Source organism: Vipera ursinii (assembly GCF_947247035.1).
Source record: "Vipera ursinii genome assembly, chromosome: 3".
In the NCBI taxonomy this organism is placed as follows: domain Eukaryota; kingdom Metazoa; phylum Chordata; class Lepidosauria; order Squamata; family Viperidae; genus Vipera; species Vipera ursinii.
In genome coordinates this window covers 145,954,214-145,981,934 of record NC_139516.1, presented here as the reverse complement: position 1 = coordinate 145,981,934, position 27,721 = coordinate 145,954,214, and the positions used below count along the sequence as shown (strand labels likewise).

The 27,721-nt window shown below is 38.4% G+C and overlaps 1 protein-coding gene across 1 annotated transcript in view; it reads right to left on the bottom strand.

Moving 5' to 3' along the window:
- SYCP2L (synaptonemal complex protein 2 like) overlaps positions 1–17,806 on the bottom strand; it is a gene marked incomplete at both ends in the record, with an annotated part of 35,882 nt that extends 18,076 nt beyond the window's left edge. The window contains 12 exons of the mRNA XM_083360306.1: positions 9,096–9,188; positions 10,117–10,162; positions 11,581–11,633; positions 12,297–12,439; positions 13,282–13,316; positions 13,877–13,965; positions 14,130–14,215; positions 14,841–14,865; positions 15,856–15,956; positions 17,247–17,370; positions 17,452–17,589; positions 17,798–17,806. Of these exons, the coding sequence (XP_083216432.1) occupies positions 9,096–9,188; positions 10,117–10,162; positions 11,581–11,633; positions 12,297–12,439; positions 13,282–13,316; positions 13,877–13,965; positions 14,130–14,215; positions 14,841–14,865; positions 15,856–15,956; positions 17,247–17,370; positions 17,452–17,589; positions 17,798–17,806 (942 nt within the window). The remainder of the gene's footprint in view (positions 1–9,095; positions 9,189–10,116; positions 10,163–11,580; positions 11,634–12,296; positions 12,440–13,281; positions 13,317–13,876; positions 13,966–14,129; positions 14,216–14,840; positions 14,866–15,855; positions 15,957–17,246; positions 17,371–17,451; positions 17,590–17,797) is intronic.
- Between the last annotated feature and the right edge of the window lie 9,915 nt (positions 17,807–27,721).

The following is a 27,721-nucleotide window of genomic DNA, read 5'->3' as shown; positions in this document are numbered from 1 at the left end:
TGTGTGCTAGTCGTTTCCGACTCTAGGGGCCGAACTTCCCACCGTAGTGGTCCCTATTTTTCTACTTGCATTTTTACGTGCTTTCCAACTGCTAGGTTGGCAGAAGCTGGGACGAATAACAGGCGCTCACTCTGTTACGCGGCACTCGGGATTAAACCCGCCAAACTGCCGACCATCTGATCGACAAGCTCAGCGTCCTAACCCACTGAGCCACCGCGTCCCTCTACAACTACATCAGTTTAAAGTGTTAAAATTGTTTATATTATCAATTTAAAAATGCATCCACTACCAAAACAAATTCTACCGTTTCCAACTGCATTTTCTAGAAAGTAAAACTGCAGAGAATATTTGACGCTATTTCAAATAATGTATCATTCTGATTGAGACATTTTAGCAGGATGAAAAGGGTGACATTTAATTATGCACATTGGCAAATCTCACTGAAATATAGGCAGTTCTCCAGTTAAAACCCTAACGGAGCCTGCCTATTACTATTTTAATTAAAAATTATAGGAGCCGTAACCACTGCAAAACCTTTGTTGCAGCAGTCATTAAGCAAACATTGCAGTCCTTAAGCTAACCAATAGTTCACTATGGGTACTGTTTTGCCGAAAAAGAGAATAAATGCTGATTTATGGCAAAACTGTCATAAAACATGTTCACATAACTGCAGAGGGATGCGTGCCGATTATCAGAACTTCAAATTTGGGTCATATATGGTAACTCCTGCAGGCAGGTCCATCAGAACTTTGCACAGTTGCTAAATGACTGGTGATAAGTTGAGGACTAGCCGTAATAATTTCAGGTGTCCAAAAAACAAATTTGCATTCTGGATTTGTCTGGCATAGAAGGACTTCCTTGTAATTAATACATTATAAGCTACCTTTTGTACTACATTTTATTATAAGTCAGTATTTAATTAGCAGATACCAAGAAATAAATTTACTGGGACTGAGCATTGCTTTGGAATCTGTGGAGGGACAAACAGCACCTATGACCAACACCATAAAGCAGCTGGTATAAGGAGTAGCAGACAACTGTCAAGAAAGAGTGCAGAGAAGAGCAAAGATTATTAAGGGCCTGGAGCCTAAAACATAAGAAGAACAGTTGCAAGAACTGGGCATGGCTAGTCTAGTGAAGAGAAGGACCAGGGGTGACATGACAGCAGTCTAATATTCTAATATTTGAGGGGCTGCTGCAGAGAGGAAGGGGACAACCTATTTTCTAAAGCACCCAAAGGCCTGATGAGGAACAATGGGTGGAAACTGATCAAGGAGAGAGTCAACCTATAAATAAGGAGAAATTTTCTGACAGTGAGAATAATCAACCAATGGAAGTTGTGGGTGCTTCATCACTGGAGGCTTTCAGGAAGAGACTAAACAGCCACTGGTCAGAAATGGTATAGGGCCTCCGGCTTGAGCAGGGGGTTAGACTAGATGACCTACAAGGTCCCTTCCAACTCTGCTATTGTGTATTCATACCCCTCTGCACTTGAAGCATCTTTATGTCTCCAAATCCAAAGCAATGTATGGCACTAAGATGGATTGATTGATTGAGGATTTATATACTGTATATTTGAGCAGGAATTCAAGCCAGTTCTCAATATCGGTCAACTAATATGCATAACTATTACAGCAGTTCCATTAACATGTGATTATAAAAGGCAGGGAGAGAAACTGTAGGAAAAACATTCCTTGCTCTAAAAGCCCCTGGAGCACCAGGTGTGTCATTGGACAGTCTATTCTAGGATATCGGGAAACACACAATGGACACGTTTAAGCGTTTCTCCTCTAGTAAGCCATTCTAATCAAGGGCGGTGAAAATCTTTATGGATATCCTCCAGTGTTCACAGTATCTATGTAATGAGAAATACATTCAGGTGTAAAGATCAATCTGTAAAGCAGTTAATATGTGGCCCTCCACAGTATGCTGGAGTACAACTTTCCTAATCACTGTCACGCTTGGTAGAAATTAGTGGAAAATGTAGTCACTTAAACCCACAAATTGCCCAGTGTTAATTTAAAATGCTAATTACATCTACTACAGGGAAACTTTCCAAAAGGAGAGGTGGTCTCAAATAAATAGGCCATTGGCATACATAAAACCATAATGATATTTACAAATGCTACATTTCTTCATAATTCTCTGTTCAAGAGGTCTGTGCCGCTAGAACACTTACTCAGCCTTGTCCTTTGGTTGTAGCCAAGAAGCCTTCAACTTCTGTGAGGACGGAGGAGTAGCCAATATATTTGCTGAACATGATGGAGAAACTGAAGGTCTACTGCTGGAAGCTTTAAAGTAATAAAAAAAGACACAGCTGCTTCTTTCCAGGTAAAAATAACCAGAGATTTTACGAGCATTTATTTTTATGACAAATACGACTCAACAGGCTTCCTCACATAATTTTAAAACAAATATCTTTGACTTTAATGTGATCAAGAAGGTAAGCCTTGTGACTAAGAATCACAGGAAAGAACAGGAAAGCCGCTCTGACCTTGACCGCCATCTTTGTTTTCAAGCTGTTGGGTCTCTTTCTCCCCATCTGTCACAGTTGCTGCAGGAATAATTATTTTGTTCTAGATAAAGGGATAAACAATAACATTCATATTATTAATGCCATTAACTTTTGCAGTTTTTATAAATCTTAATTGGGGAGAAACAGTTCTTAAAAACCAGAAAGTGCAGGTGTTCAACAGATAACAGAATAACCAACCCATTGTTTTTCTGCTTAGTTGGAAATAAATAATTGTCCAATATAAACAACTATCCAGTAAGCAACTCCTTAAATGCTTTATAGCTTGGTCTTTTTCTCCTTTTGGGCTGTCCCCAAAAGGTAATTTGTAAGTTGGCTATCCGCTAAACATATTGTGGGCTAATATTCATTCTGAATTTCTTGGACAATTCAATCCAAGATAAGTGAAACTGATTGGCTACATTTTATGTTTGTTAGTCTGTCCCTAGGTGTGTGAGTTAATGAGAAATTTTGGAATGCATTATCAATATTAAAGCGCTTCAAAATTTATGTCTATCTGCTATTGCAATGCAATATATCTATTCCAGTTCTTCTCATTTCCTCTTATTTTATTCCTATATTACCTCCTATCATTACACTTGACTGTCAACTTGGCAGCCTTACGGTGATTGTTGTTTTTTTTGATAGCAAGCTGAGGAGGTTGAAGATTTTGGAGAATTGCTTCCCCCCCCATGAATTCCATAATTTGCAAGAACCCAGAAGACAGAGCTGGGCAATCGTTAATTCATTCAAGTTTTCCTAAGCTGCAAATATACTTACTGTTTCAGGACTAACAGACTCATTGCTTTGGTGTGATGTCAGAATGTCTGATAAGGAATTTGTTTCTGTAAGATCTTCTTTCCTCTCCAGCTGAATGCTTACTGTGGTAAAGCAATATTATTTATTATTGCCATAGCATAAAAACATTCAAGGGTAAGAAAACAGTGTACAGCAAAGTGATCAACATTAAAGTTTACCCAAATCACTTAATATAAACCAGCCTTCTCCAATCTGCTGCTGTCTAGATTTTTGGAACTGCAACTCATTGTCTTCACAGCCCACACGTCTTCCAGGGCAGTAGTTTCTACTGAATCCTTTGACATTTTTATCAGGGGTTCCCTAATTCTCTCAGAAAGGTAGACCTGACCACTAAGTGCCTTGGTGGAGCAGTGGGCTAATGCCTCCTTAAGTAACACCAGCTGCCTGCAATTAGTGCAGGTTCGAGTCCCACCAGGCTCAAGGTTGACTCAGCCTTCCATCCTTCCGAGGTAGGTAAAATGAGGACCCAGATTGTTGGGGGCAATAAGCTGACTTTGTAATAATGCCGCTTGGGGGGAGGCAAAAGCCCTAATAAGCAGGCATATACATAGAATGAAGGCTATTGCTAAGCACATTGATTTGTGCTTCTTAGATTGTAAGCCGCCCTGAGTCTTCGGAGAAGGGCGGGAGGGATATAAATGGGATTAAAAAAATATATATATCTCTACTAACGCAGATACAAATAAGTGATATACACTTCACCGTTTTCATCACCCTTGCACACAGGGGTCTCCTCTGTTCATGGAGACTTTCTAAACATCTGTCATATCAGAGACAGAACAGAATTATCTTTTGTTGCCCCGACACCGGGACCTGAACCAGCAGATAGACATCAAAAGGAGAACACAGTTAAACATCAGAAGTAAGTTTCTAATGACAAGAGTTTTTCAACACAGGGAATTATTACCTCAGGAGGGCTAAGCTTTCCTATGTTTTTTTTTCTTCTTCCTTAAGTTCAGGAGTAAATCTTATAACAAGATTCGCATTTCAAATCTCCCACACTTTCTCATTCTCAGTTCTCACCCCCCCCTTTGACCCCCACCTCTTTGCCATGACTCATCTTCGCTTGTTAGTTGTATCTCTACTGAGGAAAATGTTTCCGTGGGGGATGGGCTCTTGGCTGTTTCATTCTCAGTTCTAAGCACAAACATGGTGTTTCTATCATCAAACACATTAGTGCAGGCAACACTTTTAAAAGGCTACTGACTCAGGACATATGAAAGAGAGACGGATCTCAGGGGGAACTGAAGCATGGCCACAAACCCTGACCAAATTTCATTTTAACTTTGCATTCCTTCTATTTAAGATAGAGGAGCAAGAGAGCAAAAGAACGCAAACTATTTCTAACCAGAAACATAAAGTGACTATAAGACTGTGTCCCCTTCTTGATCTCCATAAACAAGGAATGGAAAGTGGATGCCCCCACTCTTTTAAAATGCTGATGTCAAAAGGATGAGAGAAGTTCAATACAACCGCAAAATGAAACTGCCTGACTGGGACTGATGGGAATTCACATGTATGGAACGTCAGAAGAATATGACCAGGGATGACAACAGTGATTGTTGAAATCAATTTACTGTATGTCTTTCAATCGGTTTACCTAATTTATATTTTCTACAGATGACAGGATCTACCTGAATGTTCTGGGCATGGAAGTCAGGCTGTTTTAGTAGTTGGATGGGCAACCGCAAAGAATAAGGCAGTAAGCTAGGCAAGGAAGTCAGAAAAAAATTCCACAACTTGACAGTGGAAAATCACGGCCACAGTGTTGTCCATAAAAATGAATGGATATGCCCTAGAGCAGGAGTCTGCATCCTGAAACAGTGAAAGAGCCACTCGGAACCGGTTCCCTCACAAAAGGAAAAACCGGGAGCCGCAAAAAATGCGTGCACATGCGCATATGTGCAGAACACGGTTTGACTGAAGAGTGGACACAAGGCGAGATATACACCTACCCTGCATATTTAAATTGATTGGTTGAACTTTTTTAGTCCCAGGGATTTTTTTTTTTGGACTGCACATGGCAGAGGACTGGGAGCCGCAGGAGACGGCTGAAAGAGCTGCATGTGGCTCCGGAGCTGCGGGTTGCAGACCTGTGCCCTAGAGTAAGCATGAGGATCCTACTTGTTTGAGAATAACTTTACCACCTACCCAGGGTCCTAAAAATCGTTGAGGCAGCTATTTATAAAAAGGGTGAAAAGGCAGAGCACAAAAGTATTATCACAAAAACCCAACAATGTTTATGACAGACACATTTACTTAATGAAATACATCAGCATCACTATTACTACTATTACAATTGCTGCTGCTTCTTCTACTACTATTAGCACGCTATTACACTATTATATATCTTTTAATCTCTTTTTAGCTCCTTCAAATCCTTACTATATTATATAAACTTCTCCTTTGTGGGCAACCTGGAAATAAGTAGTGGAAGTGAAAAAATGTTGAGATTCAGGATTCAAATTGAAAATTTGAGAAATGCACTCTCTCTCTAAACAGTCAAGATCCAAGAAAATTAGAAAAACATAGGAGATTCCTTCCATCCATCCACCCACCCACCCATCCACTGACATAATAGGTAAAAGCTAATAGGTATTTCTGTCCAGGAAGAAGCCTGCAAGTTGCCACTATAAAGAATGCTCAGACTTTGCCTCTTTTTGCTTATGGTCAGGCAAAAAGACAACCTGAAAGAGGATTCTATTGGCATTAATTCCCACTCACCTGTTGCAGTTTGCTCTTGGTAATCCCCAAGGTTGGCATTCTCCTCTTCATTCAGTATTATCTATCCAATTAAGTTATTGGGAAAGAAAAGTTTAATCCGGAGAAAGAAATCTCTCTCAGAAAAAAAAACAGATTCAACCAATCCTATAAAAGTCTATAGTAATCCTTGAGTTTTATCAATGAACAGAATAATATCCATTAGGTAATTGTCTAGTAAACATTTTTGCCAAACTTGGTTGCCAAATTAGGATCCCTGAAATAAAAATATTCTTCTCAATTAATAGGCACAATTTCTCTTGGTTCAATTCAGAGGGCAGCTGTTTCATTAGATGGAAGGGTGAGTGAAATTTTCTACTACCTTCTAATGCTAGAATGCAACAGAGTTGATTCACAACTTAAGAAATCAAGCAAGGATTTGGGAAACTTTGGGGCTGTTTCTTCTCAAACGTTTTGGTTGGCCAACTCCATCAGTAAAAAGAAGCTTCACCAGGCATGTGCACTGCACATATTCTTCATTGAAGATTTCAGCCTCCAGGATCTCCACCAGAAACCTTGTCTGACTCATATGTGCTCATATGTTGAGGTTCTGTTGACAAAAACTAGGTTTTTGATCAGCTTAGATCAGTTTTTAGAAGCATTTTCAGAGACAGACTCTTTTGCTATTCATGGACTCAGTTTGAAGATGGACTAATAATTTCTTTTAAGATAAGGGGGGGAAGCTTTTGTTCTATATATATATTAATAAAAAAACTGTTGTGTATGTATTCTCTTATACATGCTTTAATCAGGACATTATTTTATAATCGATTTCTAATTTTATACATTATATATATATGTGTGTGTGTGTATATAAAGCTGTTGTGTTTATATTCTCTTATGCATGCTTTAAAATGTCTCTTCTCATCAAGCATGTCTTGCTCTCTAGAGAAACTTAGCATTATAGATTACAATTAAAAACAATGCAAAGACTACTGACTACTACAGTATAACTTTTAAAAATACTTGTAAATATTATTTATAACATTACAGTCAACTACCCATTAACATTGGACCATAAGAAAGGCTGAGCACCAAAGAACTGAGACCTTTGAACTATGGTGCTGGAGAAGACTCCTACGAGTCCCTTGGACTGCAAGGCGATCAAACCGGTCAGTCCTAGAGGAGATCAACCCTGACTGCTCTTTAAAAGGCCAGATCCTGAAGTTGAAATTCAAATACTTTGACCACCTGAGAAGGAAGGACTCACTGGAGAAGAGCCTAATGCTGGGAAAGATTGAGGGCAAGAGAAGAAGGGGACGACAGAGAATGAGGTGGCTGGATGGAGTCACTGAAGCAGTAGGCGTGAGCCTAGATGGACTCCAGAAGATGGTAGAGGACAGGAAGGCCTGGAGGAACATTGTCCATAGGGTCGCGACGGGTCGGACACGACTTCGCAACTAACAACAACAACCCATTAAAAAAATTCATATGAATACTTTTGAGAGAAATTTCTAACAATATTCAAATAAAAATAACAGCTTAGTTTGATACAAAACTGTAAAAGACCTATAGAGTTCTTACTAGACAAAAGGTGACGGGCAATTCACACACCCCCACCAAAAAAAACCTCCTTACCATTTTATCTTTTCCAATAGCTTTAAGGAGTGGTGCTAAAATATCAAAGCAGCTATCAAAGTGAATTCTGATCTTGGTGGTTTCCACTTTGTTGATCACAACAGACCTTCTCATGATGATTTTAAGAATCTTTTCTTCTTGTTCCTCTTCATGGAAAAGAAAAAGAACACATGCATTTTGTAGTCATTCCCACAATCGGCAACTTTCTTGGAATAGCTTCAGTGAAGCATCCCATAATACTTATCATTAGGATCTGTGTGACATATTCTGCTGTTTGAAACAAAAGACCAAATAGTGATCTCCACAGCTTCCAAAGCAGCTGCTTCAGTTATACATATATACACCTAACCTTGGGGACAGATACAACTTGGAGCACAATGCAACATTGTTCATTCTACCATCAAACAGAATTCATCTTCAATCCATGCCAAAATGAGCTTTCAAAGATCAAGGAACTTTTCGCAGAAATCAAAATGTTCTTCCGTCTCTCAGATATTCTTCTGTCAATTAGCTCAAAGAATTATGTGACACCTTAGAACCAACCAGCCAATCTATCCATATAGTACATATACAAAAGAAACTATTTCACCTTACATATGAATTGTTTAAAAAGGTGAAAGAAAGGAAGGAACTTATCTGCCTTTCCTTGTCTCTGTTAGTTTCCAACCTATACATGGCTAGCTCCAGATGGATTGAAATGGTGTTAGTCGTTTGCTGAGAACAAATCCCCAAGATGGACCCACTGTTAAGGAAAGCCCAGGATGACTTTAAGTGTTCTGGCATGCAAGTATTATGCCTCCTCTTAATGCAATACAAATGTTCTATTGCATATGGAGAAGCCTTCAGAGATCAACAGTCTTCTGGTTTACCACTGACCCCTCCAATTGCTGTGCTCTGCACTTTTAAGGTAATTTCCATTGCAACCTGTGAGAGAAATTAGAATTCTTGACTCTGGGGGAAGGAAGCTTTATTCCCAGGTGACTCTGCATATGGCATCTACCCAGCTCCTAAACCTAGAGGTGGTGGAGGTTATACACACATTCAACAGTGTTCCAGATAAACCTGGAGAAGAATGGAAATCACCAGATAAACCTGGAGAAGAATGGAAATCACGCTCAAGGCTTAGGCACCTGAAGCAGTGGAGGTATGTAGTTCTGCCATGTTTTCATGATATTTCATATGTGCAACCAAAAACGACACACACTTTCAAAAGCTCAATTTAAGCATCAATATTTCTACTGAGAGTAATCTCTGATGGACTTACCCTGTAGGTAATAACTGCTGAGGTCTTGCTTTGGCAATCTTACTGACTCCCAAAATGTACCCTGAAAAACAGTATTTGAGGTAAAAGTCATGTTGATGGCAGCTAAGTAGGTAAGTAAGTAAATAAATAAAGGCCCATTTAAAAAAATTATAATCATTTTACCTCTAGGCTCTCTAAATAGAATGTAATGCTCTCACTTCCGTAATTGAAGTCAATCCAAAACTCTTTTAGTTTGTTATCTGCAGGTTTCTTCAACTTGGATATAAAAAGAAAACAGTCTCAATTTGATTTCTACCTCCCACAGAAATTCAGTACAATGTAACTTTGCCTTTTGGAAACCCAAGAAACAAGCTACCGTATATGTACAATGCTACATGTTAAGAGAGCCTCAGCTGTTCCCCTTCTTCTGCACAGAGTCCTCAAGAGAATCTCCACTGCTTTAGTGTCCTGAGGTTTTAAGCATCAGCTGAAGGGATAGTAAAACTTCTGAAAGTTTTTCCTTCTTCAAAACAAATAATTTCCAATGAAGCCACTGTTTAGCAAAATATAAGTTACCTGACTCTTTGTTGCATAATGAATTAAAAGTGATTTGCTTTAGTATTTAGTAGTAGCAGAATATATGCAATTTTGGAAACAATTTCTGAAATTGTGGCTACAAGAAATACTTCAGACCTGAACAAAACGTAATTCTAAAAGGTATAATAAAAGAGTATCTCAGTTTAGAAAGATGGACACGTCCCACAAAGTCCCAAGTACTTTTTCCTTCAGTGGCTATAAAATAAGAAATTTCCTAATTTTATTTTGCTAGTATTCAAGAAAGGGTGGAATTATCTGCATCAATTTTTCCTGAGAACTGTTTTCAATATTTTTATTCAACAGCTGAAAAGTTCATATACCCAAGAAATCAGGAAGAGCAACAAAAAGAATCACAATATAATTATGGGATGGGAATAGAAGAACTTTTATTTCTCAAAGTTACATAAACATATTTTCACATTTTGTTTGACTTTCATTAGCTCTCTCTTCCTAAAGGTAGTAACAGAAATAATTAATTTCCCCCAAATAATACTCTCCCATTATTGAACTAGAAAGAATAGATAATACACTAAACACTGTAACCCTATTAAAATCTCTATACTTTCAATATTTCATAACACCACAATGTAATTGCTAGCTTAATTACCTCAATCAGGTCAGCATAAGCAGCTTTACATGGAATTGAATAGATCCTGAAAAATAAGAAAAATTCTCATTGATCCTGAAACACAATCTCTATTCCAATCTGCTTCTAGAATAGATATAGTGGGTGTGGCTTGGAAGTCAGGCCTAATTCATCTAGAGGTTTTCAGGTTGTAAAAGCCTGAATGATAAGCAAAAATCAGACCGAAGAAGATCAAGCTTATCTAAACTATCAACTGAAGTCAATCTGGATCTGTACAGTAATGTGTTGTCCCCCTGTTAAGACATACTTCATCTTGAACTTTCAAAAATGCATCAAATCTATATTCATCACAAAGTAACACTGGATCTAGAGGGTTTTTAAAAAAACGATATTAATCAGAGTATTTACTAAGACAATAAGGCTCTTCAAAGCATCCTACATCTAGGTGGTTTTACAAGTGAACTAGAGAACATTTATCTTTTGCCCTATTGCACTGAATATGGCCTAAATAGATTTTTTTTAAATCCTAAATAATTCATAGAAATGGTGCTGGCAGGTATGATTCAAGCCTACAAATGAAGAAACACATTACTAACAAACACAACACCATGTTATCCATGAAGGTTTTTCATGACTTAAAGAAGCAAATCTATGTGAAGTGTTGCTTAGCAAAATATCTATCTTAGCAAGACACAACATGAGAAAGAGTGATTTATCCTGGGCTAGCAAACCTGTTTGGAGATTTTTAGGGTAGGTCAGCACTATCTTATGTCAACATGTCGTGGAAAATAAAGCAAGCCCACATCTAATTCCATGCTTCATCAGCAATTCACACTTCATTAAGAGAGGTACTTCCCTTTCCGCACTCCTAAGGTAATATCAGAACTCCAAATTAAGTAAGATAGTTTGCCAATATGGTTGTTTTCTGCACTGGTATGGCAGGGGGCAATGAAACTGGCATGGAAAATGGGCAAATCTACCTGACAATCAACTTCTGACATTACTGCATCTCATACCACCAGATAATATCAGCGTAGGTATTAATGTGATTCAAAATTTGATATGCACACATTTTTAAAGGAGTGTTTTTCCTGATCCTGCATGAATAAGCCAGCCCCCACCTTTTCAAAAGTTTGTGCTTTCAAGGTTTTTTTAAAAATTCAAGAGGATATTAATGGCATTAAAGAATAATTCATATTGTATCTATGGCCTTAAATATTACAGAACTACAGGAATCATTTGTTTCAAGAACATCAGTTGCACTATTCTGTATAAAAACGCAGTTGATATTGAATATCTTGCATTACTTACCCTTACTATCTCAAATGGTCAATACTGAAATAAAAAAATCTTTCCAATAGTTTGAAATAATAGTCAATACCAAATTGTCAGCTAGCATCCCTCTTTCTTTAAAAAAATTCCCATTGGTAGAATAAGCTGTGTACCATTATGCCCATCTGGTGAAGGTTCACAGCGAACACTTACCTTCTTTTATCACCAAGTTTTTCATTTAGTTCATTAAGAAACTTTCTGCTATCCTTAAAGGCAAAAAACAGAATGTTACATTTATTTTTAAAAAGTGCTCTCCTGCTAAGTTGAGGAGGAGGGAATATTATAGAAAGTACATGTTCTCTCCAGTGATATTCAAGACAACATGCAAAATATTCTTGTCATAATTATAATGGACTATTATTACTTGGCTTAGTTTCACTAGCTAGCACAAATTATCCCAAAACTGAATTATGAATTGCCTTTTGCAGGAATGAACAAATATATATTAATAATAAACTTCACCCAGTTTAAAGGTGAAAAATACCCAAAGCTGAAATTCAAATCTGGATTGTATACAGAAGTACCTTGGTATTCAACTGCTTTGAAACTCATCAAATTTGGTACTCAACGCATTTGCTGTGAAAATTTTGTCCCAGTACTCATCGTTTGTTTGGTATTCGATGCACAAGCTAGAATTTGTTGATGCTGGTTGCCTTGTGACTCACTGAAAATTTGCCTGGAACTCATCATTTTTGGTACTCATTGTGCCTCCTAGAACCAATTAATGATGAGTATCAAGGTACCATTGTACATTCTATATTACTGACCTATAAATTTAAAAGATACCACTGATATTTGATTCCTTTTTCCCCTTCCCCAATTGAGAAAACCATGAGTTTATTTCTGATATGAATCACAAAGACCCTTACGGTTTCAAAGTCTCTATCCTTGATTTCTTTGAAAGCCTTAGTAACATATTGATCTTCAAACCAACTGTGCACCAGATCATCTCGCCGCTTTTTCAACATCAGCCTAAACAGGGCTTCAACAAGAGCAATCTGAATATCATAGTCTGCAGGAAAAAAAAGGATTTTTTTTTTCAAAATAGCAAGCTTAGCTACTGTACCTTCACCCCAGGCCGCCCATCATCTTTTCAAAGCAGTAAGAAACTCATTTCTATCATAGCGTCACAAGTTTAAATTGAAAACTTTTCTGCATTATTTACATTTTGCCCAAATTATATTTTTATTCCATCCAGTCAAATCCAATTCTCAGAAACTGCCTGGCAAGGTTTTTCAAGGATTTGCTTTCTTCCTACGGCTAAGAGAAAGTGACTGGCCAAGGTCACATAACTGGTTTTGTGTCCAAGACAGAACTAGAACTCCCAATTTCCCAGTTTCTACCTTGGTGCTTTGATCAGTACATCAAACAGGGTGTCAGCCTAACTCAAGGTGGTGAGCGTAATACTGCTGCAACCAGTGCTTTTTTTGAAAAAGGTGCCGGAACTCACCCATGTCATACAACCCGCCTTGCCTACCCTACAAGGTTCCATCCAAAAAAGGTGCCAGAACTCCGTTCTGGGCGTTCTATGACAAAAAAAGCCCTGGCTGCAACTAAACCTCTTGGTTTCTAGCCTAGCACCTTCCCTATTGCTCCATACCGATTCCCAATGCTGTCTTTATGACCTTTTGGGCAAATGTCAATCTACTAAATGTACAGTGCACCAAAAAGAATAAAATTAAAATTAAAGGTTAAATTTGTATTTCCAATTCTTAGGCAAGGCATGGTAAGGGACAAGTAAGTTCCTGACTCTCGTGCAATTCTCTCCCTCTCTGTTCAACTTCTTAAATTCCAGCTCCATATTTTCAATTCAGAATTTCCCCAGCTCTGATCAAGATATCAAACATTTCTTACCACCAACTTCCTGAATAGTTTTCACAAGTTCCTTCCTGAAATAATATAGCCCATTAATAACACTGATTTCTTGGAAGAGTAAAGCAGTAATTTGAGATTACATTTTTGGAAGTAAAATACAAACAGATCAAAACTGAAAACAAACTATATGTAACCCAATGGACTGCACAGGATTTATTGCAAAATTGCTCGTATTCTTTTGAAGAAAACAAAAACAACTGGGACCAGTTGGATCTATATTAATTATTTAACTGCTTATCCAATAATGGAAGCAGAGAAGCAAGACAAATGAGTCAGTTCCAGATGTAATCATGGTTAAAGACTCTGATTTGCATCCTTCTTTTGCAGGTCAGGGGAAAAAAAACCCTGGGAAACTGATAAATTCAACCAATTAAGACAGAAAGTAAGGTTTTTATTTATATACCCTGCTATTCTTAATTTTACATATAACTCGTGTTGATGGTTAAGAAATACTCTCTCTTAACCACTAGTGCAGAAAATGAAGTCAAAGATAAAAGGGACATCCTTCAAATATTTTTAAGGGAGATAGGCGATAAAGGAAAAAATATAATCCTGAAATGAAAAGTTGACTTACACAAGCAAGCAGATCTCTTCAGAGGCAGCAAATGCCTTCTTCTCCTCACGGGTGACATTAGCCAGCAGCGTATTTAATGTTCTCAGAGCCTTGGTTTCAGTGATTGAAAGAAATAAAGAAAAAAGACAGGATACAAAGCTCAGTTACCCCAACCTGATCAAAGGTGCTCTCCTACTTAATAGAAATTTGCAAGCTGATAAAAATTGCTACGATTTCATGCCTTAAAAATGTGCTAGCTGGCTTTTCAACTAACCTCCTGTCGAAGGGCACAATTCACATTAGATTCTGTGGCTAAATGTCCCAGGTGGTGTATGAAGCAGTCAAGCAACTGCATTCTTCCTAGGTAGGTTGAGGAAGGAAAGATGACAGGATTGACAGTATTAGCAATCACACACTATCTCTCTTATTGATTTTTAATATTCCTAAGAGTTTTATGAGATTTACTTTTTAGTCCTTCATTTTAAATAGTATTTGCATCTACAGCTATGAGGACAGGTCAAATTCTAGACAATCATCTTCTTTTAACTTGTAACTGCGTTGTTGCTGCTTAATTCAGAAGTGAAGCTTTTGGGATATTGAAACAAGTAAAGCTATAAAAAATAAAAATTCATGGTTGAATTCTTGAAGATATTTTCTGTCTAATGTAATGGAATTAATAAAATAATGTAGTATTATAATATGGAACAACAAATTGCCCCATGACTCCTCATAATCTAACTGATTAGCTAGAGCAGGGTATTTTAATGATTAAGCTAAATAAAGTTTGCAGCCTTATTTATGGTTTTTTCCCCTCAAAAAGTCTCATAATACCTTTTCACGCAGACCCAACAATAAAATATACAAATACTCTTCCTATATTTACTCAAAGGTACATTCTACTTAACTCAATATGCATGTACTACAGTCACAAAATCTGAATGTCACTTTGACTGTTCAGTAATTATAACAGTATTTAGTAACTGACCTTCAGGGCTGCTTTTGCTAATAATCTAAAAGCAAGATGTTGAGGAGAAGGGAAGGAACAAGAGATAGAATGGAGATATTAAAAGCCAATATAAGATATTTAGCAAGAGTACAGAAGTTTCAAACACTTGTGTTACTTTATGCAATCTGTATACCAATATTATCAGTATAAAGGTAAAGGTAAAGGTTCCCCCGCACAGGCGTGCTAGTCGTTTCCGACTCTAGGGGCCGGTGCTCATCTCCGTTTCAAAGCCGAAGAGCCAGCGCTTGTCCGAGGACGCCTCCGTGGTCATGTGGCCGGCATGACTAGACGCCAAAGGCGCACGGAACGCTGTTACCTTCCCACCGTAGTGGTCCCTATTTTTCTACTTGCATTTTTACGTGCTTTCGAACTGCTAGGTGGGCAGAAGCTGGGACGAGTAACAGGCGCTCACTCTGTTACGCGGCACTCGGGATTCGACCCGCCAAACTGCCGACCTTCTGATCGACAAGCTCAGCGTCCCAACCCACTGAGCCACCGCGTCCCTTTTATTATCAGTATATAATCATGTAAATAATTCAATTTGTGTTGCTGCAATAATGCACTCTTCAATTCAGAAGTTTGGGGCGACAACTGATACTCCTTTACCCTATTAGTCTGTGAAAATGAGACTTCAGTGCATGATAAAACATGAGAAATCAGTTCCTACATCATTATGACAACATATTTATCAATGACAACAGCTCCCAATGTTCTAGTAAGTTCTCCCAGAGTACTTGCCATAATAGAAAGATGGCATATATAATATATATAGCAAGTAATGAGTATTGAGCATGCTACATCTGTGATAGTGGAAGATGAATTTGTGTCGTGCTGCCTAAGTGAACCACATAAGAAATCAATGAACCCCAAAAGTCTTTTCAACCCCAAAGTTTGGCAAGGCAAGGTCAGGGGAAAAAAGAGATCTGTAAGTCAGTCATTTCATCATGACAAGTATTAATGAGGAACCGTTTTGTTGTTCTTTCTATGTGCTTACCAAGGTTGTATCACATAGGTCCTCAAAAAGATTTACCAAGTATTTGCTTTCTTTGACTTCTATCAGGCTCAGAAATTCTCTCGTCCTTCCAAACCAAGTAACCATGTAAAAAGGAAGACACATGAAAGCAAAATCAAATGAGCACCTAAAGCCAATTCCACACCAAATTTTAACATACAATTATGAAGAGGAATTATATTTACTGGAACCAGTGAACATTACTGTTTGCTTGCTCAACAATAAATAAAATGATAATTTTCTCCAGCAAAACATATATAGTTCCTGTTGGTGTTCTTTGCTGAAATGCATGGGGAGATAGATTTACTGCAACGACACTCATCCATTTGCACATTCATTTGCTGGCTTTGCCCACCACATTAAGCAGCAATGTGATTTGTGTGCCTTGCCTTTACTATCATGGCTTAGTGCTACAAATCTTCTGCTCATTATGGTTCGGTCAACAAACCATGACAAAAATGTATGGTTCAGTACTACTACTTGCTGGAGGTTGGGCACGAAAGCAAGCAAACATTTCAATCACACCACTTACAAGGTCTACTCTACCACTGGGCAATATAAAAGTTGGATGTCCTAAAAGGACAGGAAGTTATTTAATTTATTGCTGTTGTACTTTTATCACTAGAAGATCTCTCTCAAATCTTTTGCCCCCAACAAATAACTCGCCTAGTCTGCAGTTTGAGTTGGTGGAAGGAGAGTCCCCTCTGATGCTTCTCAATCTGCAAAGTATCTTGAGACAGCCCTAATTATATTTTCAAGTTCTACAGAGGTTCTATAGACCATTAATGAAGTTCCTCCATCTGAACTGGGAAGTACACACCTTGCACTTTTTCTATGCCCCAGTCAAGAAACACACAGCTACACAATGCATTCCCTAAGAGATCTGGTTAAATTTGTTTCTCTCCCCAAAAAGGGGGGAGGGGGCATTATGAAAAGGAATATGGAATTGTAATTGTTTATAGGATACATATGAATCAATGTCATTGCATTTGGGCTGCTTCAAGAGAAGTTCCATTTCCAACTCGTGTGAATCAATGAGTTGTATTGTATTCTGCACTGATCAAGTTTGAGAACCATAGTTAGCTTTGGACAACATACTTTAAACGGATTCAGATAAACTGGACTCAGCCTATAACATATACAGTGAATAGGAAGTTTGTAATTCTTGCTCATAATCAGCAAAGCGACGTAAAGTGAAATTTAAACAATAAAAAAGTGAATGAGAATAAAATTTTAGCTGCAACAAGAAATGTTGAAGAAAATATGTTTACCTTTCAGATAACAACTTCACAGACACTTCTAGCCAGGCAAGTATATTTTAGAATATGATAATATTACTGATTAGTAACAAAGATATTAATGAACTAGGTTACTTATCTTTGGTATCAATCCTTGCTGAAGAAGCAGATTTATACTTTCCTGAAGATCACTTCCACAGTACCACTGAATGCATTTCAACAGTAGGGAAACATTCGAAAATTCATTTTTGTCCAATTCCTAAAGCAGATAATTTCACATTTGTGACTGCCTAATAGCTGAACAGATTTAATGTTCAGCAATTAAGAATTTTCTACATACCCTTTTTAGAGCTTTGTCAAGTTGATTTAATAATTGTTTCTTACACTTCTGAGGAACATATTTTTCTTTTTCTTGTATCATTTCACTTATTTTCTGAAATCCTTTCCCTTTGAAGGCATCACTTAACAATGATTCTAGCTAGAACAAAATAGATAAAAGCAAACTTCAATATGAGCCTTTAATTATTAATAAATAATCTTTAGTATATGTATCTATCACAAATTTGCTTTAAATTTTCTCACTACACCTGAAACAATAATGTGAAGAATACAAAGACCTCTAGCCTCTAGGCCAGGGGTGTCAAAATGCCGGCCCACGGGCCGGATGATTCATCAGGAAGCCATACCCACCCCATTGCCGGCAATGGCAAAAAAGTTCCGATACGTTGTGCGACATCACGTGATGTCACGAATTTGACGTCTGTTCTAGGCCATGAACCTGCCTGGATCAAAACATGCAAGTTTTAAATTTTATTGATTTTTATTCAAAATGTCTCTTACCAATTCAGTGTATCAAGCTTCTGCAAACCAACTCCTTCTAATTGGGTTGGATTATAAGTCTGATAATTTTGAGACTAATGAGAATGGTTGTTTCATATATCTGGAAAAAGCCTTAGACATGGTTAGGCTAGGTCATTGTTTCTCAGTCTTACAAACTTTAAGCTTCCAGAATTCCCCAGCCAGCATGATGGAATTGGTCCTCAAAGCTTAAAATTGCCGAGGTCGAGAAACACTGGGCTAGGCCCACAAAAGTCAGTTTCAATTATTTAATTTGCATGTATCAGATCTACTTCAATACCCCCTTGGAATTAAATCTCATTTATCTCATAAAAAACAAAAAATGTATGAATGTATTCCTGTTTAACCTCTAAAAATATTTTCCACAGAATTTTATTTTTGAAAGTTGTTTCTGCTATACACATCCACTAAGCATACCACTATCATTGCTATTTTATTTATTAAATTTATATGCCATCCATCTCAATATCCAGAGTGACTCTGGGCAGTTACAATGTTACTTAGAAAATGTATGAAAAGTATGACAAATTTATATAACATCTGCTTCACTCCAGCAGCATGATATGCTATGGTAAAATTTTATACTTTTATTACTATTAGATTTTAAACTGCATCTTTTCTTCAAGCCTTCAAAGCCTCAATTTTGGAGACTCTGTTCATTTTATCATATAGCAACTCTGTACAGTAGGCTGGGCTGAAAAAGGGCAATTAACCAAGTTAATCCAGTGACTTTCCATGGCTAATTATGGATTAGAACTGGGATTTCCCCAAGCTTAGCCTACTATCTTAATCGCAAGCCTGGCATAATATACATAAATAGGAGAGACTCATGCACAAGGTATCTTAATTCAAAGATGGAAACCAACATTTAATAGCAATGGTGGGAATCCCACAGGCCTAAAGCCTCATTTTGGTAGTTCCCAGATCATCTCAAGATCATTCTGCCAGAGCAGAATACAGAGGACATGTGACTTAATGAGAGGGATACCTCACTTTCAGTAGAACTTTATCAATCCAGACTGGGTGGCCATATTTCTAGGAGAAAGTAACAGACTCAAAAGGTAGGATTAAATTACTTTGGAGGACTCTTTCAAGTAGGATTCTACAATTAAAACAAGAAAGCCAAAAGAAAAATTTACATGCACAATCCTGGTAACATGTAAAAATATCACCAAAATCTTCCACTAAGATTCAATAATGAAAGTGGTTTTATTCAAAGTAACACGAACACAAAGATAAAATTATAGAAAAACTAGACTTCTCTGAAATGTTTAACAATTGACATTCATAGAATTTTAGCAAGTGATTAGAGGATGAGAAATTTTTTTGTAACCCTTGTGTTTTTGCCATCATAGTTTTATCATTCTTTTTTGCAGAAAAAAAGAAATGTGTAAAGTTTTTTCACTGAATAGCAGAAGAGGCTCTGTCTTGTGATGTTAGCTCAATTGAATCAAATTGTTTTTGAATTCTTAAATCTGTGTCAATATAATTCTGACCATATTAAAACAGTTATCCTAAAAAGATTCTAAAACAGTTTATACTTTTATATTTAAAATGATTTAACAATTTAGTGAAAATTAAATTATATTTACATAATACTCAGTTCCGTCTGCCATTTCTTCCTCTTCCTCTCTGATATCTTCCTCCTTTAGATTACAAAAGTAGAATTTTTTTTTACTTCTATGCATGTAAAAATTAGCAATATCCAGCCAATGCTTAGTAAATTAATTTAGGAAGAGATGGGAGAAGAGTCCTTCCTGAATTTACCAAACTCACTCCAAAATAATAAACTGATTCAAACTGATTACATTAAGGTAAGGTACTTACTTATCCATGCTTAACCATGGCTTACCCCAGCCAGTTTTCTCTGTTCACACAATCTATTAACTGGACTGGTTTCAGAAAACTTTATGCCAGACTTTCTCAAACATTTTCCTTAGGAATAACTTGAAATAATTTTCAGCTCTTGGGGAACCCCTGCATAAAATGTATTATATCTAGAACTCAACATGTTAACATGATCAGTAAATTGCAGAAAAAAGTGATACAATCATAATTGTCAACTCTTTTGAACAGAGACTGATATTTTTCAGTAGATCTGTTTACGTTGGTCAACTTGTTAGCCTACTCATTTTATTCCGATTCTCTCTCGTCCACAAAAGTTACCAGCTGTAATGTAAATCAGTAGAGTAGTAGAGAAACCTTTTCTTTTTCCTTTTAATAAAAATCCTACCTTTTGTTCACCTTATCCAGTAGGACTGAAAGTCTTATCACAAAATTCTACTCTACAAGCACTTCTATATAAAACAAAATGGCATAATACCTAAACAAGAGAAGTGAAAACCAAAACTTCAAAATAATTTACCTCTAACCCACACAAGCCACAATTTTATAATGTTTTGTAAAATTGTGGCAGGCCAGCAACATAAGTATATCCACCACTGCAAGCACTAGGGTTGGGCAGTCAAAAAAGGCTGCTTCTTTTTTGACACTCAGGACCTTTTTCTGAAATTCCAGGATTCCAATGAGCCAACTTTGAAATAGACTGCTTTTAGGGCAAGAGTTCTCAAATCTGGCTGCACCATAGCACCTTAAAATGATAAATGACTGTGCAAATTTTTCCCTCCAAGAATAAAAAATGCTGATTCCATTGAAAGTAAAGCTAGGCAAGAAATAGACATACTACTTACTTACAATAATTCTATATTAAAAGTAGTCCTCTACTTTCAACAGTTCATTTAATGATCATTCAAGGTTACAACAGCACTGGAAAAAGCGACTTAGGATGGTTTTTCACACTTATGACCACTGAAGCATCCCCCATGCTCACATGATCAAAATTCAGACGCTTGGCAAGTGATTCGTATTTATGACGGTTGCAGTGTCCCGGGGTCATGTGGTCAGCTTTTGCAACCTTCTGACAAGCAAAGTCAATGGGGAAAGCCAGATTCCCTTAGCAACCATGTTAGTAACTTCAACAAATGCAATAATCCACTTAGCAATGGTGGCAAGAAAAGTTGCAAAATGGGGCAAACTCACTTAACAAATATTTCACTTAGCAAGGTAAACTTTGGGCCCAATTGCGGTTGTAACTCGAGGACTACCAGTACCGTATTCTATACATCACGATATTTAAGTTTGCAGTACTATAATGACTCTTTCCAGATTTCTGCAGGGAAAATTTTTGACTGTTCTGTTACTTTGCCTGCATAAGCATAATCAACTAAAAAAGCTGTTGTGACTGGGCCTCCAAGAAACACCCAATCCACACCAAAGAACCCTTAAGTTGTGCTAGGCTCTTGGCGTGTCATATGAATACTCTACTACGGCCAAAGTGTTCCTAACCGGCTCCTCTAAAAACAGCACTTAAATAGAGGTAAGAAAGTCGTCTTTAATCCTCGAATGGCTCCCATTTTAAACAGAAAAACGCTCTCGTAACTAATGACTCCTTTAGCATCCCGGGCCCCAAAATACCAGTTAGTACCACCGAAGACGAAACGCTGCACGCAAGTGCAAAAATACCTTCCTACTTCTCCAGCCCCAAAGGCGTTGAGACGCGTTATTTCCTAGCCAGCAAGGAATCCTGGATTGTAGCTCCAACGCGTAAAACCGGTCTTGTTTGTCACCTGGGGAATTTGGCCGGTTGGGTAGCACGGCCAAGGCCGCCGTCTAAGGCCGCCTCAATGACAAAAGTGTAGGTTGGGATTTGCAAGCGAGCGAGTAAATCACCGTTCTCCTTGCCCGAACTTACCCTGAAGTGCAGCGCTTGCCGCGCAACTCCGTTTATTCAGGCGCAGGAGAAGGCTGCCGCCTCTGCGAAGTAACCATACGGGCTTAGAAATGTAGCGGGAGGGTGAACTGAAGGGGCGGCGGCGCCGCACAGGCCTGGCGGGCAAGCCAGCTGGAGCTGCCGTGCTGCCGGCGCTCTTGGTCAGGCCCGGGGTTCGGCCCGCGCGGGGCTCCAGCTGACCGGCGCTTGCTGGAAGTCTCAGCTAAAGCCGGGAGCGGCACGTAGGCCTTGGAGCTGCGGGGCTTGCTCGGCCGAGACCCCGGGGTCAGCGCTGCGTGCAATGGCCAGCCGAGCAGTGGAGAACCGCATGGAGGGGGTGGGGAGGGTTGAGAATGGGGCAGCAACCGACGCCGGAGCTCTCCCTGAGCCCCAGAGAGTGGCGGGCCCGGAAGCGAGGAGAGCATATAAAGGGGAGGAGGTTTTGGCGGGAAAGGGAGGAAAACGAAGAAGCGAGAAGGCCATAGGGAGAAGGGGGGGGGAGAGAAAGGGCGAGAAAGGGCATAACTATAATAAAGCAATTCAATAAATTCAGCCAAGTTACTCTCGAATTAAAATGCAATTGCACACGTACCTAGGAAAACGTGGTAGCTTTGGATTTGAAAGCCATGGCTTCTTCAGGTGTGCTTAGGAAGCCATTGGATGATGGAACACGGGCGTGCAAATCGGCAAGAAAAATACTGCAGGAAAAAATATATGACGTATCCAAAAGTAAAAACGCTCTTGAATCACAGATAAATCACAGATGCTGATTCAGTCAAATAAGCCTGGCTTCTCAACCAAACGTTCTCCCAATATTTTAAGATCCTTTTGTTTCATTATTAAGAGGGGTATTGCCCATAATTTTTTTTAAATTCCATTTATATCCCGCCCTTCTCCGAAGACTCAGGGCGGCTTACAAGCTTAGCAGTAGCCTTCATTCTATGTATATGCCTGCTTATTAGGGCTTTCACACACACCCCAAGCGGCATTATTAAAAAGTCAGCTTAATTGCCCCCAACAATCTGGGTCCTCATTTTACCTACCTCGGAAGGATGGAAGGCTGAGTCAACCTTGAGCCTGGTGGGATGTGAACCTGCACTAATTGCAGGCAGCTGGTGTTACTTAAGGAGGCATTAGCCCACTGTTCCACCAAGGCTCTTAGTGTGATGGTGGTATTAACAGAATAGTTTGGTGCAGATTTAAAGAAGATTTATTGCAAATTAAATGAGCCTTGGTGGAGCAGTGGGCTAATGCCTCCTTCACATCCCACCAGGCTCAAGGTTGACTCAGCCTTCCATCCTTCCGAGGTAGGTAAAATGAGGACCCAGATTGTTGGGGGCAATTAAGCTGACTTTGTAATAATGCCACTTGGGGGTGTGTGAAAGCCCTAATAAGCAGGCATATACATAGAATGAAGGCTACTGCTAAGCTTGTAAGCCGCCCTGAGTCTTCGGAGAAGGGCGGGATATAAATGGAATTAAAATAAAAAAAATAAAAAAAACAATAATATTGCCACACTTCCATTTATTGCCACACTTCCATTTTTGGGACAGCTTTTGCATATAAAAATGATATGAATTGTCTTTAGGTCTCCCAGTCTGGTATTCTTATTTATTGCTTATATTTACTGCTGCCTTTGAAAGAAGCTGTGCATGTGCCTGTTTTGTTTACAGAACACATGTCATAGCTTAGGAGAAGGGGCCAGTTGGAACCCTTCACTAATTAAGCCTTACAACATAGTGGCAATTTGAATCTGGACTTCAGATTCAGAAGCACTAATGCCTCTACTGCTCATTGGCTGGCTACTAGGAAGCTACACTCACACTTTGTGGCCTTTTCTCAGTAGAGTTACAGATGCCACCCAACACACACTAGCAGTGAATTTTGTTTTGTTTTGGGTACCTTTATCTTCATTCACGATAACAATTTTCAGAAGGCGTTTGCCATTGCCTCTCTTAAGGCTGAGAAAGAATGACAAGTCCAAAGACACCCAAGCTGGTTTTGTGCCTAAGGCAGGACTAGAACTCGCAGTCTCCTGGTTTCTAACTTGATGCCTTTAACCACTGCACCAAATAGGCTCTGAGTAAAAGAATAAGTGCCATTAGCTGGATTGTGCAGTATGGCTTGTGGCCTGTGTTAGTAATATTTTGGAAGCAAACACATTGTCCTCATAGGCTGGAGGCTAATATTTTCAGGACAATAATTAGTCATTGTTTGGCCACTGCCATGACTGGTATTCTCCCTCCTCTGCCTGTGACTGTCACAGGTCAATTCATGCCTCTTCAACAGATCGCCTGTCCTCATCTGCCCAGAAGTGCATAGTAGTTTCTGATTGCAGTGAAATCCTTTGGACTTAAACCAGGAAAAGTCATTCTTTTGGGGAACAGAAGGAGCAAAAATATCTGAGATAAGGCCAGCATTGTGTGATCAAAGGGGAACAATGGGATTGCCAAGATGATCTGGTCTGATGAAAACTGCAAGTGAGGAAGCACCATGTTCAATTCATTAGGAGCGCCTTGGTGTTTTGTATTGCATTTGTGATTGCTCCCTCCCCCCTATCTTTTTAGGAATTCTGTCCAGTTTTACAGGATTATGATTGTCTAAAGCTACCATCTGATCATGTCCAAATGTATTAGTTGGAACTGGATTTTGAACATTGGACTCTCAGATTTAAGGTATGTAGGAGGGAGGGAGGGAGAGGATTTTTAGATGACTCAAACTTTTAAATTGACTCAAACAAAAGCACCATTAAAATTGTATAGCAGCCAAGGCTACAAATCTTCCATGCCATTAATTGCATAGGAATATTACCCTCATCTTATTTCCTTCAGACTGTTGAAGACCTCAGCTCTGGCTCCTGTAAAGAATGCTAGCTAGACCTGAAGGTTTAAGATTCTTTTTTTTCCCCTTCCATTCAGTCATGTCAAATTCTCAGAGACTGCCTGGATAAGTTCCTGCATTTTTCTTAGCAAGTTTTTTGAGGTGGTTTGTTATTGCCTCTTTCCTAAGGTTGAGAGAAAGTGACTGGTAACAAGGTTGCCCAGCTCACTTTATGCCTAAGGAGGGAGTAGAAATCAGTCTCCTGGTTTCTAGCCAGTTGTCTTAACCACTACACCAAACTGCTTCTCATAATTCTAGTTAATTTGCCTAAAATGCTTTACATAATTTGATCTAATATAATTTAGATATCCCACCCTTATTTTTAGAACTGGCAATTTCTTCTTCCTGAGGAGGGTACAATTCGGTATCTGCTGTTTTATTGGTTACCTCAAATTTAAAGATTGCAATGCTCTTAATCCCGTTCTAAAATTGCCAGGCTTACCAAACAGACAATGTAATACAGTCAGTGCGGTTTACTTAAGAGGTTAATACTTTGCATCCAACACTTTCCAGTGTTTTGACACTCCCGGGAAAGTCGGTAATGATTAAAGATTAAGAAGATAATCTACCTCTTATCAAGTTATCCAAGTCTGTATTTATATTTCTGAAGTTTTCCGAATGCTTCTTATAAAAAATTTTAAAATCTCCACATATTAATTTATATACACCCTATGTATTTGTGGTGTGTGTGTGAGAGAGAGAGGGGGGGGACACGTTTTGGAGGAACTTGTTCTTTAAAGTCCCTCTCTACCATGTCATTAAGCAGATGCTGTATTTGAGGATCTATAAACATTTTATATTTCTTGGGAAGTTGTTTTTTAAAAAACAGGTAGGCCCCAAAACTATTATAAAGGATTGTGAGTTAAGTCCCATTAAAGTCAATATGACTCTTATTTTTACATACACACACACACACTGGAATTAGGAATATATTTAAGTTCTTGCAGGCCATTTCCTTGTTGTTTTCCCAGTCAAGCACCCTTAAATTATAGAGCCATATGTTGTATTATCCATACTCAACTTGCCTTGCTTTCTAATGACTTTGCTCATTGGAGATAATGATAACCCAACACATCTGAGACGTTCAGTGGTAAGCAGTTGTGGGATGTCTTCAAGTTTTCAAGCTGTAAAGGAGGTCTGGAACAATCAATAATTTAGCCCAAGTAGAAAGGGTCAAACTGTTTGTGGATCACAATGAAAATGCTTTATGTTCCTTTTGGGGCCTTCACACCCTAAATACATGAATTAGCTATGAAAAAGAAATGCACTGCGTCTCAGGATCATGGCTTCCCTCTCAGATGACATAGCTCTAGCTGACTGGTTGGTGGATCAGCAGTACTTAGTGCTTGAAAACTTGTGGAATAAATCAGGGAGGAGCGGCCACTGACGTGCTTTCAACACAGCAGAGAAAGGTATGTGGGAGGGTGAAAGTTGAGGACAAAAAATTTGCCCTTGCTAGTATGAACAGATTTGAAGCCAAGCTCGGAAGGAAAGTGCAGTCTCCGGTTGATTTCAGCACTGCTGGCAGCGGACAGAGGCAAGGCGTTTATGAAAATGTGCAGAACTTCAAGGCAAGTTCACCAAGTTAGACCTTACTGGGAAAATCTATGCATGCTTATTAAGAAGAAATTCTATTATGTCAGTTATTCCCAAGAGGCATTTATAGGTACTAACAGCTCTTTTGGAAAAGTTTTTTTCTAAATATTTTATTGCTCCTTTTATTGCTCCTTTCTACACATAATGTAGAAACTGAGCTGCTATTTATTTTTTATTTATCCTGCTTTCACTATTTTTTATAAATAACTTAAGGTGGTGAACATATCTCTTACTCTTTCATTCTCCTATTTTCTCCACAACAAGCAGAAGAGGTGAGTGGGATTGAGAGAGCGTGACTGCCCAAAGTCACCCAGCTGGCTTTCATGCCTAAAGCAGGACTAGAACTCTGATTCTCCTGTTTCTAGCCTGGTGCTTTAACCACTAGACCAAACTGGCTAGTTATGTTTTCTTCCTGTCTTCCTTTTAAAGTTTTGAAGGTGGTTGGCCTGCACAGGCCTTCATTTCTCTTCCTTGTTCCTCCCTCTGTTTTATCCTCATAGTTCTAGCATAGATTTGGCTGAGAAATTGTAAAGTGTTGACTGAGTACAGATTTGAGTCTGACTCGCCTGAATCCTATGTCCTCATACTAATCTGTATTTCAGAGAAACTGCTGTAGTGCAAAAATGGAAGCCAGTTCAAATTTCGCATTAGTCATGAATTCACTACCTATATTTAAGAAAACTACTGTTCTCTCAGATTTCATTGCCTATGCTGTACCTTTAGTTATATATGCAGATGATAGCAATTCTTTCCTATCTGACTGATAACTATTACCGAGGGAAAGGGGCCTATGTTTGCTCAGGTAGGTTTTAAAAGAAATGAACAATTGTTCAGTCATAATCCATTTACTATATATATTAAAATAAATGAACAATTGTTCAATCCTATATATATATAATGTAATTGTGGCCTCAAGGCAAATTAGCCACTAATTTTTTCAGCCATTGTTCCAGACAATATATAATGTGTGCATATATTTGACACATGAATTCATTCTTATGAACTGTAACATTATAGCCTGCAGGACAGTTTCACACATTACACCTGACCATGCATGAAACTGTGCATGTGTATGTATGTGTGCGCACATGTGTTGCCATAACTTCCAGTATGTATATACATTAAAATATATGCATAAATTACTGTTATATATGATACTCTCTATATGAGTTTACATTATAAACTGGATGTATGAGTGAACACCAACTTGATGTGCAGCACTAAACTATGTTCATGAGCAACTGTTGTGCACTTGTGCTTAAGGAAAAACTATGTGATCATTTTCATTTCTATAGATTTATATGACCGGTACAAAATGTTATTTGTTAGTGCAAAGAACTTGTTCAGTGTTTTTAAACAGTCATAACAGTATGATTCAGGAAAAATGACGAGAAAGAATATTACTGAGCTTTTTAACAATCTGAAATGAAACCTTATCTCCAAATGATGGAACAAGAGAAGTACCTAATGTCTTTTTTGTTTTTAATAAGTAGGTTCTTCTAGATTC